Source organism: Pseudophryne corroboree, chromosome 7 (assembly GCF_028390025.1).
Source record: "Pseudophryne corroboree isolate aPseCor3 chromosome 7, aPseCor3.hap2, whole genome shotgun sequence".
Classification (NCBI taxonomy): Eukaryota; Metazoa; Chordata; class Amphibia; order Anura; family Myobatrachidae; genus Pseudophryne; species Pseudophryne corroboree.
In genome coordinates this window covers 250,621,756-250,638,504 of record NC_086450.1, presented here as the reverse complement: position 1 = coordinate 250,638,504, position 16,749 = coordinate 250,621,756, and the positions used below count along the sequence as shown (strand labels likewise).

Sequence of the window (16,749 nt, the reverse complement as noted above, 5' to 3'; positions counted from 1 at the left end):
GGCGAATGGAATTTCTTCGTAAGAAGCTACCATCTTTCCCAGTGCTCGCGTGCATTGATGCACCGACACCTGTATTTGTATTAGGAGGTCTATGTCTAGAGACGACAACTCCTTGGACTTCTCCTCCGGGAGAAACCCTTTTTTCTTGTTGTGTCCAGAACAGTACCCAGGAATCAGCTGCGACTTTGGAATATTCAGAATCCAGCCGTGCTGTTGTAGCACTTCCCGAGATAGTGCTACTCTGACGAACAACTGCTCCCTGGACCTCGCCTTTATAAGGAGATCGTCCAAGTACGTGATAATTATTTCGACCATTACCTTGGTAAATACCCTCGGTGCCGGGGACAGACCAACGGCAACGTCTGGAATTGGTAATGACAATCCTGTACCACAATTTTGAGGTACTCCTGGTGAAGAGGGTAAATAGGGACATGCAGGTAAGCATCCTTGATGTCCAGTGATACCATGAAATTCTCCAGGCTTGCAATAATCGCCCTGAGCGATTCCATTTTGAACTTGAACCTTCGTATATAAGTGTTCAAGGATTTCAATTTTAGAATGGGTCTCACCGAACCGTCTGGTTTCGGTACCACAACATTCTGGAATAGTAACCCCGGCCTTGTTGAAGGAGGGGTACCTTGATTTCACCTGCTGGAAGTACATCTTGTGAATTGCCGCCAGTACTACCTCCCTTTCTCCGAGGGCAGCAGGCAAGGCTGATGTGAGGTAACGGCGAGGGGGAGTCGCCTCGAACTCCAGCCTGTATCCCTGTGATACTACTTGCAGAACCTAGGGATCCACCTGTGGGCAAGCCCACTGGTCCCTGAAGTTCCCGAGACGCGCCCCCACCGCACCTGTCTCCACCTGTGGAGCCCCAGCGTCATGCGGTGGACTCAGAGGAAGCGGGGGAAGATTTTTGATCCTGGGAACTGGCTGTCTGGTGCAGCTTTTTCCTTCTTCCCTTGTCTCTGTGCAGAAAGGAAGCGCCTTTGACCCGCTTGCTTTTCTGAAGCCGAAAGGACTGTACCTGAAAATACGGTGCTTTCTTAGGCTGTGAGGAAACCTGAGGCAAAAATTTTTCTTCCCAGCTGTTGCTGTGGATACGAGGTCCCAGAGACCATCCCCAAACAATTCCTCACCCTTATAAGACAGAATCTCCATGTGCCTTTTAAAGGCAGCATCACCTGTCCACTGCCGGGTCTCTAATACCCTCCTGGCAGAATGGACATTGCATTAATTCTGGATGCCAGCCGGCAAATATCCCTCTGTGCATCCTTCATATATAAGACGTCTTTAATATGCTCTATGTTAGCAAAATATTATCCCTGTCTAGGGTATTAATATTATCTGACAGGGTATCAGACCACGCTGCAGCAGCACTATTTATGCTGAGGCAAATGCAGGTCTCAGTATAGTACCTGAGTGTGTATATACAGACTTCAGGATAGCCTCCTGCTTTTTATCAGCAGGTCCCTTCAAAGTGGTCGTATCCCCAGACGGCAGTGCCACCATTTTTGACAAACGTGTGAGCGCCTTATCCACCCTAGGGGATATCTCCCAACTTGACCTATCCTCTGGCGGGAAAGGGTATGCCAGCAGTAACTTTTTAGAAATTACCAGTTTCTTATCGGGGGAACCCACGCTTCTTTACAAACTTCATTCACTCATCTGATGGGGGAACAAAACACTGGCTGCTTTTTCTCCCCAAACATAAAACCCCTTTTATGTGGTACTTGGGTTAATGTCAGAAATGTGTAACACATTTTTCATTGCCGAGATCATGCAACGGATGTTCCTTGTGGATTGTGTATATGTCTCAACCTCGTCGACACTGGAGTCAGACTCCGTGTCGACATCTGTGTCTGCCATCTGAGGTAACGGGCGTTTTTTGAGCCCCTGATGGCCTTTGAGACGCCGGGGCAGGCGCGGGCTGAGAAGCCGGCTGTCCCACAGCTGTTACGTCATCCAGCCTTTTATGTAAGGAGTTGACATTATCGGTTAATACCTTCCACCTATCCATCCACTCTGGTGTCGGCCCCACAGGGGGCGACATCCCATTTATCGGCCTCTGCTCCGCCTCCACGTAACCTTCCTCATCCAACATGTCGACACAGCCGTACCGACACACCGCACACACACAGGGAATACTCTGACTGAGGACAGGACCCCACAAAGTCCTTTGGGGAGACAGAGTGAGAGTATGCCAGCACACACCAGAGCGCTATATAATGCAGGGATTAACACTATAACTGAGTGATTTTCTCCCCAATAGTTGCTTGTATACACATATTGCGCCTAAATTTAGTGCCCCCCCCTCTCTTTTTAACCCTGTGAGCCTGAAAACTACAGGGGAGAGCCTGGGGAGCCGTCTTCCAGCTGCACTGTGAAGAAAAAATGGCGCCAGTGTGCTGAGGGAGATAGCCCCGCCCCTTTTTCGGCTGACTTTTCTCCCGCCTTTTTCATGGATTCTGGCAGGGGTAATTTATCACATATATAGCCCTGGGACTATATATTGTGATGATTTGCCAGCCAAGGTGTTTATATTGCCCTCAGGGCGCCGCCCCGCCCCCCCCCCCCCCCCCCCCAGCGCCCTGCACCCATCAGTGACCGGAGTGTGAGGTGTGCATGAGGAGCAATGGCGCACAGCTGCAGTGCTGTGCGCTACCTTGTTGAAGACAGAAGTCTTCTGCCGCCGATTTTCCGGAACACTTCTTGCTTCTGGCTCTGCAAGGGGGCCGGCGGCGCGGCTCCGGGAACGAACACCAAGGTCGGGTCCTGCGGTCGATCCCTCTGGAGCTAATGGTGTCCAGTAGCCTAAGAAGCCCAAACTACCACCAGTTAGGTAGGTTCGCTTCTTCTCCCCTTAGTCCCTCGCTGCAGTGAATCTGTTGCCAGCAGACCTCACTGTAAAATAAAAAACCTAAAATATACTTTCTTTCTAGGAGCTCAGGAGAGCCCCTAGTGTGCATCCAGCTCAGCCGGGCACAAGATTCTAACTGAGGTCTGGAGGAGGGTCATAGTGGGAGGAGCCAGTGCACACCAGGTAGTCCTAAAGCTTTCTTTAGTTGTGCCCAGTCTCCTGCGGAGCCGCTATTCCCCATGGTCCTTACGGAGTCCCATCATCCACTTAGGACGTCAGAGAAATAGTATTTTAATTACCTACCGGTAAATCATTTTCTCGTAGTCCGTAGAGGATGCTGGGGTCCATATTATTACCATGGGGTATAGACGGGTCCACCAGGAGCCATTGGCACTTTAAGAGTTTAATAGTGTGGGCTAGCTACTCTCTCTATGCCCCTCCTACCAGACTCAGTCTAGAAACTGTGCCCATGGACACAACATACTTCGAGAGAAGGAAATACACAGTTCGTGGCGAGAATCATACCAGCTTACACAACAGGCAAATCCGGCTAACATGCCGGAAAACCCAGCAACAGCTGAAACCGTATATAAAGCAGAACTTACCTAGGAACCAGGCAGTACTAAACTATAAAAACCAATGCAGGAAAACGAAGCGCCGCATCCTCTATGGACTACGAGAAAAGGATTTACCGGTAGGTAATTAAAATCCTATTTTCTCTTACGTCCTACAGCAGGGGTGGGGAACCTTTTTTCTACCAAGGGCCATTTGGATATTTATAAAATTCTTCGGGGGCCATATAAAAATGATCAACTTAAAAATGAGCCTGCCCCCAGTAGTTATGCCTCAAGTCAGTAGTTATGCCCCATTAGATATGCCACCAGTCAGCTGTTATGCCCCATTAGATATGCCCCCTAGTAGCGCCGCTTACACACATACAATAAATGAAAAAAAAAAAAAAAAAAAACACAATACTCACCAGCCCCTTTCTTTCTTCGGGACCGTTGCCCTCTGCCTGGCCGCCCACTCCTCAGAACTATGGGACAACCGGCATCTCCCTCGATTAGGCGAGCCTGGCCAAACCGGATCACGTGGCTCTGCGGGCCTTATACGGTCCGCGGGCCTGAGGTTCCCCACCCCTGTCCTAGAGGATGCTGGGGTACATATTAGTACCATGGGGATGTACCAAAGCTCCCAGAACGGGAGGGAGAGCGCGGAGGCTCCTGCAAAACCGCTTGACCGAACTTGAGGTCATCAGAGGCCAAAGTATCGAACCTGTAAAACTTAGCAAACGTGTTCGACACAGACCAAGTAGCTGCTCGGGCAAGCAGTACAGCTGAGATACCCCGGGCAGCCGCCCATGAAGAGCCCACCTTATGAGTAGAATGGGCCTTCACAGATTTTGGACACGGCAACCCTGCCGTAGAATATGCATGCTGGATGGTGAACCTGATCCAGCGTGAAATAGACTGCTTAGAAGTAGGACACCCAATTTTCTTGGGACCATAGAGGACAAAGTCAGATTTTCTATGATGAGCCGTCCTCTTCACATAAATTTTCAAAGCCCTTACAACTTTCAAAGCCCTTACAACTTTCAAAGCCTTTGAAGTAATTGAGGAGTCAGTAGCCACTGGCACCACAATAGGTTGGTTGATATGAAAAGCTGATACAACCTTAGGCAGGAACTGCGTACGAGTCCTGAGGTCCGCCCTATCTTCATGGAAGATCAGATAGGGACTTTTACAAGACAAAGCCCCCAATTCCGACACACGTCGAGCAGAAGGCTAAGGCCAACAAAGTGACCGCCTTCCACGTGAGAAACTTGATTTCAGCCTCCTGTAGAGGCTCAAACCAATCCGACTGCAGGAACTGCAACATCACATCAAGATCCCAGGGTGCCGTTGGCGCCACAAAGGGAGGCTGAATGTGCAGAACCCCTTTCAAAAAGGTCTGAACCTCAGGGAGGACAGCCAATTGTTTTCGGAAGAAAATGGACAAAGCTGAGATCTGGACTTTGATAGAGTCCAATCTCAGGCCTATATCCACACCTGCTTGCAGGAAAAGGAGAAAACGTCCAAGTTGAGACTCCACCGCAGGAAATTTCTTGGATTCACACCAAGAAACATATTTTTTCCAAATTCAATGGTAATGTTTAGACGTTACCCCCTTCCTAGCCTGTATCAGGGTAGGAATAACCTCACTCGAGATACCCTTCCGAGCCAAGATCTGGCGCTCAACCGCCATGCCATCAAACACAGCTGTGGTAAGTATTGATAAGCGAACAGCCCCTACAGTAGCAGATCCTCCCGAAGGGGTAAGGGCCATGGATCTTTCAACAGAAGATCCAGCAGGTCCGCGTACCAAGCCCTCCTTGGCCAGTCCGGAGCAATGAGGATTGCCAGAACCTTTATTCTTTAGTTGAAGAACTCTTGGTATCAGAGGAAGTGGTGGGAACACATACACTGACATGAACACCCACGGTGTTACCAGTGCATCCACCACCACTGCCTGCGGGTCTCTCGACCTGAAACAGTACCTCCGCAGCTTCTTGTTGAGGCGGGAAGCCATCATGTCTATGTGAGGAACCCCCCACCAACCGGTTACCTCCTCGAACACCTCCGGATGGAGGCCCCACTCTCCTGGATGGAGATCGTGTCTGCTGAGGAAGTCTGCTTCTTAATTGTCTACTCCAGAAATGAAGACTGCTGACATCGCCACCACGTGTCTTTCTGCCCAAAGGAGGATTTTTGACACCTCTGACATTGCTGCCCTGCTCTTCGTTCCACCTTGTCGGTTTATGTAGGCCACTGTGGTCAAGTTGTCCGACTGCACCTGAACAGCCCGAACCCGTAGAAGGTGTGCTGCTTGCAGAAGGCAGTTGTATACAGCCCTTAGCTCCAGGATGTTTATTGGGAGAAAGGATTCTTGAGTCGACCACCTTCCTTGGAATGTCTCCCCCGAGCGACTGCTCCCCAACCTCTTAGACTTGCATCTGTGGTTAGAAGGATCCAGTCCTGTACTCCGAACCTCTGGCCTTCCAGAAGGCATGGTAGTTGTAGCCACCAGAGGAGCAAAATCCTGGCTTTCGTGACAGACGTATCCTCTGGTGCATATGTAGGTGAGATCCCGGGTACTGGTCCAAGAGATCCAAATGAAAGGATAGAGCATGAAACCTTCCGTATTGCAGAGCCTCGTAGGAGGCAACCATCTTCCCCAGAAGGCGGATGCACTGATGAACAGATACCCGGGAAGGCTTCAAGACATCCCGGACCATTGTTTGAATCACCAATGCTTTCTCCACCGGTAGAAAAACACTCTGCACTTCTGTATCTAGGATCATCCCCAGGAAAGACAGCCTCCTTGTCTGCTCCAGATGAGACTTTGGAAGGTTCAGGATCCAACCGTGCTCCTTGAGCAATTGTGTTGTGAGAGCAATGGATCTTAACTTCTCGATGGACGACGCCTTGATCAGGAGATCGTCCAGATACGGAATTATGTTCAGCCCTTGCATGCGGAGAACCATCATCTCTGCCATCACCTTGGTACAATCACATAATGGACGGCAGCGTGAGCTGACCGTCCGGCATAGAAAGTAAATGAGTGAGCGGCGGCAGTGAGAGCTGCCTAACCGCTCAGTACCTGCACCACCCGTGGAGGCCATGACGGGGCTTCTCTGCTAAGCTCCGTCCTGCTTCCTTGTGCAGCCGGAGTCTGCCATCAGCTCGGCTGATTTTGGTCAATGGCGGGGCCCTTTTCATGGGCACCGGCAGACCATCTGCTGCCTTCCGCAGCACCAACAAACCCGGACCCAAGTTTCTTGATAAACTGGGAAGGGAGTGTGGAAAAAAAGAGAAAAAAATAAAAAAAATTGAAGTTTTCTGTGGAACTCTCGTCCACTAGTACCTTCCCGACTGGAGGCACAGAAAAATACTGGAGGGTTTCTGGGAGTATGGAGGGGATGGCCAGTTACTAATTAAAATATTTAAATATGTGCCATTCCCGGCTACTCCAGTGACCCCTAGTGGATGAAAAAGAAATTCCCCTTCCTCCAGGCCTGAGACCACCGCTCTCAGAGACTCCATCTTGAAATAGGAACACCCGCAAGTATGGGTTCAGTGATTTGAGATTTAAAATGGGCCTTACCGAACCATCCGGTGTCAGTACCACAAACAGGTTGGAGTAATAACCCCTGTTTTGTAGTTGAGGTGGAACTGGGACAATGACCTGAATCTGTACCAGTTTTTGAATTGCTGCCTGTAAGGTCATACTTGCCTCTTGAGAAGCTGGTATGCCTGATTTGAAGAATCTGGGAGGTGGGCGTTCTTGAAACTCCAGTCTGTATCCCTGGGTGATAAGGTCTTTTACCCAGGAATCCTGGCAAGATGTTGCCGAAATGTGACTGAAACAATGTAACCGGGCTCCCACCTGCCTGTCTTCCAGGCAGTGCGTTCCACCGTCATGCTGAAGGCTTTGAGGAAGCAGATCCGGAAGTCTGTTCCTGAGAACCTGCAGCTGCTGGTTTTCTGGGTTTACTTTTATTGCCTTTGAAGGCTGTAGAAGAACCTTTGGGTGTGCCTTTAAATTTTGCTTTCCGAAAGGACTGCAGAGTTAGAGCAGAGTAGGTTTTCCTAGCTGGGGGTGCTGCGGAAGGAAGGTATGTAGACTTACCCGCCGTAGACTTGGATATCCACTTATCCAGTTCATCTCCAAAAACGGCCTCACCTGTGAATGGTAGGCTTTCCACGCCTTTTCTGGAATCCGCAGTACACTGGCGTAGCCACAAGCCCCTGCGTGCTGACACTGCCATGGCAGTGGTGCGTGTGTTGAGCAAACCAATTTCCTTTATGGCCTCCACCATAAAGTTAGTCTTGAATATGCTGTAGGAGTAAAATTATCTCCCCCCTGGGTAAGGAATCTAATCTGTCAATTAGGTTACCTGACCACTTAGCAAAGGCTTCAGTGATCCAAGCACAAGCAATAGTGGGTCTCTGGGCCACTCCAGCAGCAGTGTATAAAGATTTGACAGTGGTCTCAATCTTGCGGTCAGACGTGTCCTTTAAGGATGCTGCCCCAGGAAGACTGTCTTACGTGACAACCTAGACACCGATGCGTCCACAATCGGCGGGTTTTCCCATTTCTTTCCATCTTCCAGAGGAAAGGGAAAGGATGTAATTAATCTTTTAGGGATCTGAAACTTTTTGTCCGGATTAGCCCAAGTTTCTACAAACAGGGCATTCAATTCCTTTGATACAGGAAAAGTTGCTAAGGATTTCTTTTTTATATTACAATAAGATTCCACCTCTACCTCCGCCACCCTGTCAGAAATGTGCAGGACATTTCTGATAGCTTCTATCAGGTCCTTTATTCCCTGTGACAGGACAGCATCTGCCCCCACTCGCATCCACTTCACCCTCCTTTGGGTCTGATGTATAGTCAGCAGTATCAGCCTGCATGAGCTGGGCCAGAGTACGCTTTTGTGGGCAAATGGCGGGGGCCTGAGACGCTGGTATGGGAATTTAATCTGTATTCATCAGGTCATCCATAGACTGTCTTAAGAATTAAGTCTTTCTCAATATGGGATAATTTAGTAGAAATACTGGATATCATCCCTTTAATGGAATCTAACCATGGGGGTTCAGCCCCACTAGCCGGAGAATGTGCACTGAGTACAGGGTAGTGAGTCTCCGGGGGAGGACAAACACTCTGCTGTGCAGGAAACACAGTCCCTGGACATGGTCACGTGAAGGGACACACACACACCCACCCACAGAAGGTGAAAACAAAGTTTAACCCACACAGAGCTCGCAGGGAGACACAGAAAATGGAGCCAGCCACACAGCACCCTTGTAGCCAAGTAAAAACTCAGCTGGGCCGTCACACTAAGTCCCCTAATAGGGCTTAGTATACTACAACACTCCCCACCCCCCTTCTAAGACCCCCTGGTACAGCTGAGGAAACGTGGAGTCTTTGTGGAGGAGCTGTGCTTCCATGTGATTCCTGTCAGTGTAAGCTGCAGAGGGAAAATGGTGCTGGTGAGCTGCTGGATCCGCTCATAGTGTAGCCCCACACCCGTAATGGCGTGTGGTTTCCCGTTTTTTTTATACTGGCCTGAGGTATTAGTGTGCCTAACAGAGGGTTAAAGCCCTTGTTAGGTCTGTTGGCCAGTATGGGTAATCATTGGTGGCTCAGTGCGCCCCTCACAGCGGGACACACTTATGTGTATGTCCTCCTGAGCCCCCTGGAGCGCAGCCTGCATCAGTGCTGCGCTCCTACCCTTGTGATACCATTCCCGCCAGCGAACTGCTAACCGCGACGCCGGCGCTGTTCTCACCACTCTATCTTCTGGCTCTGTTAGGGGTGGCGGTGTGCTGCGGGAGGGTACGCTCGCCGTGGTGGGGCTTGCGAATTACTTTCTCAGGAGCTCAGTGTTTTGTCAGCGGAGAAACTGGACCATTAACTCTTTAGGAAGTTGTGCCGTTCTCCCCCCTAAGTCCCACGAAGCAGGCAGTCTGGTGCCAACCAGACCAGCCTGAAAACAAACCGAAAATAAATGCAGAAAACTCTTCAGGAGCTTCCCTGAGCGTGACAGGCTCCTCTGGGCACATTTTCTAAACGGAGACTGGTAGGAGAGGCATAGGGGGAGGAGCCAGTGCACACAATTGATTTCTTAAAGTGCCCAAGGTTCCTAGTGGACACGTCTATACCCCATGGTTCTAATGTGGAACCCAGGATCCTCTAGGACGTAAGAGAAATAAAAATTAAATTACAGGATGTAATGTTACAAAATAGGCAAAAAGCCAAGGGGGGTGAATACTTTAACAAGGCAATAAATATATACATTTTTTGCACTATGGAATAAACACCTCTTGCTTGTTAATTGCCTGTATCAGTCTCTGAGTGCCGCTGCATGCTTGGAAAACGTCTTGTATATATATATATATATATATATATATATATATATATATATATATATATATATATATATATATATGTATACAGCAGCAGAAATACCCCGAAACGTTGATTTGCTGAAGCAGCTTTTGCACTAAAGTCACTTTGCTATTTCAGTCTCTGAGTGCCGCCTCATTCTTCTGCTGTATATGTATGGGGTGCTGACCCCAGTGGAGGGCACCAGAGCAAGGTAGCCTTGTGGGGCGGACCGAGTGCCGGCGTTTGGTGTGGATAGATAGATATAGATATAGATATATATATATATATATATATATATATATATAGATATATATATATATATATATATATATATATATATACACACACACACACACACACACATATATATATGTACATATATATAGATAAATTCCTAATGGATAAGGATATCCAGGGATACGGGGCATAGTCACGCACTATGGTTATTATAAAAGAGAGGGGTTAATCGGAACGGCAGTTAGCAACTTCAGTCAAAATTTTATACAAAATAATCGTGCATAGGAGACCACAAATAGGTTGAACCCGATGGACAATTGTCTTTTTTCAACCTTAGATACTATGTTACTATGTATATATACGCTGCTCAAAAAATTAAAGGGAACAATAAAATAACACATCCTAGATCTGAATGAATGAAATATTCTTATTAAATACTTTGTTCTTTACATAGTTTTATGTGCTGACAACAAAATCACACAAAAATTATCAATGGAAATCAAATTTATTAACCCATGGAGGTCTGGATTTGGAGTCACACTCAAAATTAAAGTGGAAAAACACACTACAGGCTGATCCAACTTTGATGTAATGTCTTTAAAACAAGTCAAAATGGGGCTCAGTAGTGTGTGTGGCCTCCACGTGCCTGTATGACCTCCCTACAATGCCTGGGCATGCTCCTGATGAGGTGGCGGATGGTCTCCTGAGGGATCTCCTCCCAGACCTTGACTAAAGCATCCGCCAACTCCTGGACAGTCTGTGGTTGGTGGATGGAGCGAGACATGATGTCCCAGATGTGCTCAATTGGATTCAGGTCTGGGGAACGGGCGGGCCAGTCCATAGCATCAATGCCTTCGTCTTGCAGGAACTGCTGACACACTCCAGCCACATGAGGTCTAGCATTGTCTTGCATTAGGAGGAACCCAGAGCCAACCGCACCAGCATATGATCTCACAAGGGGTCTGAGGATCTCATCTCTGTACCTAATGGCAGTCAGGCTACCTCTCTGGCAAGCACATGGAGGGCTGTGCGGCCCCCCAAAGAAATGCCACCCCACACCATTACTGACCCACTGCCAAACCGGTCATGCTGAAGGATGTTGCAGGCAGCAGAACGTTCTCCTTGGCATCTCCAGACTCTGTCACGTGCTCAGTGAGAACCTGCTTTCATCTGTGAAGAGCACAGGGCGCCAGTGGCGAATTTGCCAATCTTGGTGTTCTCTGGCAAATGCCAAACGTCCTGCACGGTGTTGGGCTGTAAGCACAACCCCCACCTGTGGACGTCGGGCCCTCATAGAGTCTGTTTCTGATCGTTTGAGCAGACACATGCACATTTGTGGCTGACTGGAGGTCATTTTGCAGGGCTCTGGCAGTGCTCCTCCTGTTCCTCCTTGCACAAAGGCGGAGGTAGCGGTCCTGCTGCTGGGTTGTTGCCCTCCTAGGGCCTCCTCCACGTCTCCTGATGTACTGGCCTGTCTCCTGGTAGCGCCTCCATGCTCTGAACACTACGCTGACAGACACAGCAAACCTTCTTGCCACAGCTCGCATTGATGTGTCATCCTGGATGAGCTGCACTACCTGAGCCACTTGAGTGGGTTGTAGACTCCGTGTCATACTACCACTAGAGTGAAAGCACCGCCAGCTTTCAAAAGTGACCAAAACATCAGCCAGAAAGCATAGGAGCTGAGAAGTGGTCTGTGGTCACCACCTGCAGAACAACTCCTTTACTGGGGGTGTCTTGCTAATTGCCTATAATTTCCACCTGTTGTCTATTCCATTTGCACAACAGCATGTGAAGTTGATTGTCAATCAGTGTTGCTTCCTAAGTGTACAGTTTGATTTCACAGAAGTGTGATTGACTTGGAGTTACATTGTGTTGTTTAAGTGTTCCCTTTATTTTTTTGAGCAGTGTATAATATATATATATATATATATATATATATATATATATCTATCTCTCTATCCATCTCTATATACACATCATATAAATATACACACACACTCTCTCTCTATATATATATATATATATATATATATATATATATATATATATATATATATATATATATATATATATATATATATATATATATATATATATATATATATACATACATACACATACACACACACACCTATAATAACACTGGCAGTACATACTTTCCTCATTGGAGGTGTGCCATTCTTTATTTTAAGTAGTAATTTCATAATTTTTCTCTCTTTTTGCTCTTCTGGGCTAAGTGTTGACTCATCAACATCAACCTGAAATTAAGACAAAGAAAAAGACAAAGAAAAAAGGCACATTATGAAAATGTAAGATTTTCCCACACAATTCCTAAAATAGCATTATCACAGGGGCAACAACTTGTATTTAGATCAATTACAGAAAATTGTTGATATAAATGGATTAGAATTTTTTGGTAACAAGGCCTCAAACATACATTGGCATGGATTCCAGGTAGCCAATGCACTCTTAATACAGAGTTACCTTGCAGGGCTGTTCGAAATAAAGCTTCCTGACATGGACACTGGCAACTACTGAGAATTTGCTTGAGAATATTCTTTTACTCTTAACAAGCATTTCTCAACACAGAGAAAATATGGTAAAAATCACCAAAGTCAGAACCCCAATGAAAACAAATCAAAACCTCTTACCAGCAATTTATCAAAGTATTGAATATCATCTGGTTTAAGGAATGGAAGATTTCCAGATGGTTGATCACTGACACTTTTCATTGTTCTGTCTTCAGTAGGCATGTGAAACCCAGTCAACCCGCCTAAAGGTGTTGGTGTTGCAGTCAACTTGCGGGCAGGTGTACGTATAGGAACATACCCAGCGGGAGGGGGGAGAACCTGCAAAACAGTTATCAGGCAAAAGTAATTACAGGCTGTTTTCCCATCCAAATATCTAGTTGCATTTGGCTTTTTTCATGAAGGATTTGTAATCAGTGAATCACGTAAATGTCTACAAAATTTTTTGTTTCATGAAATTACATTTTCCGGGGGAGAAAAAAAAAAATTACATTGATATTAATAGTCGTATATTTGCCTTTTAATAGGCAATTCTGAGATTTCATTATGCAGAAAGTATTTTTAAATGGCTGTTCTATTACCTTCTAATAATATAAATAGGTTTAAAGAACACCAACTATGTAATTTAGCAATACTTTTACACCCTTGCTTAGTAGAAACTAATTATAGCAGTCACATTTTGACGAAGAGCCTTGTGTTCTTGTCAGTTTCTTTTTAGTTCATAGCAGTTGCTTAGAATTGATAGCGTAAACAGAAATATATCTTATATTTAAAACCAAGACATGAAGCTTAATCTATATGTATAAAAGTGAAAACCCTCACTCACTGTCTCATCACTAATTCTCTTACTTCCCGATATGTTAGGAAGCGGAAATGTAACATAGGGAATTCTTCAGCTGACAAATAGGAAAACTACGTAATAAGATTTTTAATAAACATCCCCTAAGGGGATGAAAAGTGGGTTGACATAATGACGTCATTACCGGTGTGTGTCTTGCGTTGCGTGAATGAGAACGCCCAAACGGACAATCAGATCAAAATGTGCATTGCACCTCCAGTGTGTAGAATTTAATAAACTACAAAAATGGTCCTGTCACTTTTTACTGTATCTGCTACGGGTGCTCCTCAGGTAACGGCAAGAACCATGGAATATTTACCTTATAACCCTCTGGAAACATTGCATCCAACTCTTCATCAGAAAGTGGACGATTTCTTTCATCAATTTCACGCTCCCATCTCCATGCCTGAAGCTGTTCAGGAGTCATACTCATAATGTGTCCTACAGAAAAAATTGTAGATAAAAAAAAAAAGCACACAAAACCATAAATGTCGCAGTAAACATCTATGCTCTAAACTGCTGGTACTTTGGTAACCCAAACAAATATTTTAATTCTTTTGGCAGAATTAAATTGTTTTATTGCACTCTATCTCCCGTCTAAAGTAATGCAAGCGAGGTGGGGGTTTTGGTGGGGAAGGGAGGGCAGTGCAATATTTGTTTTCTAAAAAGCGCACTTTACACCCAAACACTACCGGCAGCATTTCAGCTCGCAGCCCCCAAACAACCCCGGTGGCTGCGTACTGAAATGCCTCTCCCAGCAGCTGTTTGCACGCATTAGGAGCAACAAATGAACTGCTTTGTCGGGCGCCCGGCAGCGACAGGTGAAGGAAACAATTGAATTCCACCCTCATTGCTTCAAATGCGACCCTACAAGCCTCTGCATTGAGCCAGTGTATTATTTTATTTCTAGAAAACTGGATACTGAAGTAATTGTTTTTATGATGTACTCCATTATTATCTCTAAATGCAGCATCAGAATAAGTCTTCAATTACAAATGCTTTAAGCAATAAAAACTGCACTACAAGTAACATTCTACATACCAGGCGTAGGAGTCGCCATATTCATTGCAGGTGTCCCAATTGGTGTTTTCCCTGGTGTCAAAACAGGAGTGCTGCCACCCATCTGACTAGCCGGAGTTTCATCCCAACGGGATTTCCTTTTACTTGCTCCAGGTGTAGGAGTTTCACCAATTGATTCACCGCCACGATCTGTACGTGGAGTCTCAGCCCAACCACTTCCATGACCAGGAGTATCTGAGGGTTTAAAAAGGGCAGAAAAAATTATATATATTTTCTTATTAAGTAAACAAAATCACCCCAAGAAGGGATCAAACACATTAATTTCTGCCTGTCTGGTTTCCTTTCTTATGGATGCTTTTTACATTTGAAAGAAAAAGAATAAAAAGAGGATTTTGGTATTTAACAGATAAATTCTTTTCTTTGAATCCCCAGGGGGCACTGGAGTACTCTTGGGATATGGACGGGCGTTGGCAGGGACATGCACATTTAAATTAGTAACCCTCCACCCCCTCCATACTCCCAAGGTACCACAGTGTTTTTTTACTGAGCCGAACAGGAGCAATAGAGAGGATGAACATTGCTGAGAATTACATATAACATTCTAACATAACACGGACAACTATAAAGTTGACACGACAATAGTTAACAATCACATTAACATTTGAACAAGTTACCATAAGATTTACTGAACTACAAGCCAGTTGAAACTGCTCTGGGTGGGCGTCCAGTACCCCCTGTGGATTCCAAGAAAAGGATTTATCTGGTAAGTCCCCAAATCCTCTTTTCTTTTTCATCCACCAGGGGTCACTGGAGTACTCTTGGGATGTACCAAAGTTTCTCCTTGGGCGGGAGAGCTGTTTGGCACCTGTAACACTAGACGGCCAAAGCTAGATGCTTATGCATCAAACTTGTAAGAGCGCACAAACGTGTGCACTGATGACAATGTAGCTGCATGGCAAAGTTGCGTCATAGAAGCTCAACGACCTGCTGCCCATGACTTTTCCCACCAAACTCGTGGAATGTGCTGAAACAGATGCAAGAGGTTTTAGACTAGCATGAAAGTACGCTTGACAAATGGTCAGCTTAATCCATCTAGCCAAGGTCTGTGTGGAAGCTGGCCACCCTGTCTTGACTGCATCATAGAGAACAAACAATGTGTCAGTTTCACGTACTATGATGTTCGGGCCACAAACGCGGAGTGCACGTACCACATCCAAAGTAGCTGGATTTCCTGAATCTTCTGAAAAAACAGGATTCGTCCGAAGTTCTGTTCTGTCATAATGAAATACCAGATACGGTGGCTTGCATGACAAGGCACCAAATTCTGAAACACGGCTTGCCGAAGCCAAGGCTAGGAGAAACACTGTTTACCAAGTTAGAAACTTAACATACACATGTTCCAAGGGTTAAAAAAATAAGAATTTACTTACCGATAATTCTATTTCTCGTAGTCCGTAGTGGATGCTGGGAACTCCGTAAGGACCATGGGGAATAGCGGCTCCGCAGGAGACAGGGCACATCTAAAGAAAGCTTTAGGATCACCTGGTGTGCACTGGCTCCTCCCCCTATGACCCCCCTCCAAGCCTCAGCTAGGATACTGTGCCCGGACGAGCGTACACAATAAGGAAGGATTTTGAATCCCGGGTAAGACTCATACCAGCCACACCAATCACACTGTACAACTTGTGATCTGAACCCAGTTAACAGCATGATAATAGAGAAGCCTCTATAAAAGATGGCTCACTACAACAATAACCCGAATTTTTTGGTAACAATAATTATGTACCAGTATTGCAGACAATCCGCACTTGGGATGGGCGCCCAGCATCCACTACAGACTACGAGAAATAGAATTATCGGTAAGTAAATTCTTATTTTCTCTGACGTCCTAGTGGATGCTGGGAACTCCGTAAGGACCATGGGGATTATACCAAAGCTCCCAAACGGGCGGGAGAGTGCGGATGACTCTGCAGCACCGAATGAGAGAACTCCAGGTCCTCCTCAGCCAGGGTATCAAATTTGTAGAATTTTACAAACGTATTTGCTCCTGACCAAGTAACTGCTCGGCAAAGTTGTAAAGCCGAGACCCCTCGGGCAGCTGCCCAAGATGAGCCCACCTTCCTTGTGGAGTGGGCATTTTAAGATTTTTGGCTGTGGCAGGCCTGCCACAGAATGTGCAAGCTGAATTGTACTACAAATCCAACGAGCAATCGTCTGCTTAGAAGCAGGAGCACCCAGTTTGTTGGGTGCATACAGGATAAACAGTGAGTCAGATTTTCTGACTCCAGCCGTCCTGGAAACATATTTTCAGGGCCCTGACCACGTCAAGCAAC

The 16,749-nt window shown here is 46.3% G+C and overlaps 1 protein-coding gene across 2 annotated transcripts in view; it reads right to left on the bottom strand.

Moving 5' to 3' along the window:
* Window positions 1-16,749, bottom strand: part of SF3B1 (splicing factor 3b subunit 1) — a 283,573-nt gene that overhangs the window by 135,171 nt on the left and 131,653 nt on the right. For both annotated transcript variants that reach the window (XM_063934087.1, XM_063934088.1), the window contains 4 exons: window positions 14,438-14,650; window positions 13,716-13,837; window positions 12,682-12,879; window positions 12,187-12,288 (listed from right to left, as the gene is read on the bottom strand). In XM_063934087.1, the coding sequence (XP_063790157.1) occupies window positions 12,187-12,288; window positions 12,682-12,879; window positions 13,716-13,837; window positions 14,438-14,650 (635 nt within the window). The remainder of the gene's footprint in view (window positions 1-12,186; window positions 12,289-12,681; window positions 12,880-13,715; window positions 13,838-14,437; window positions 14,651-16,749) is intronic.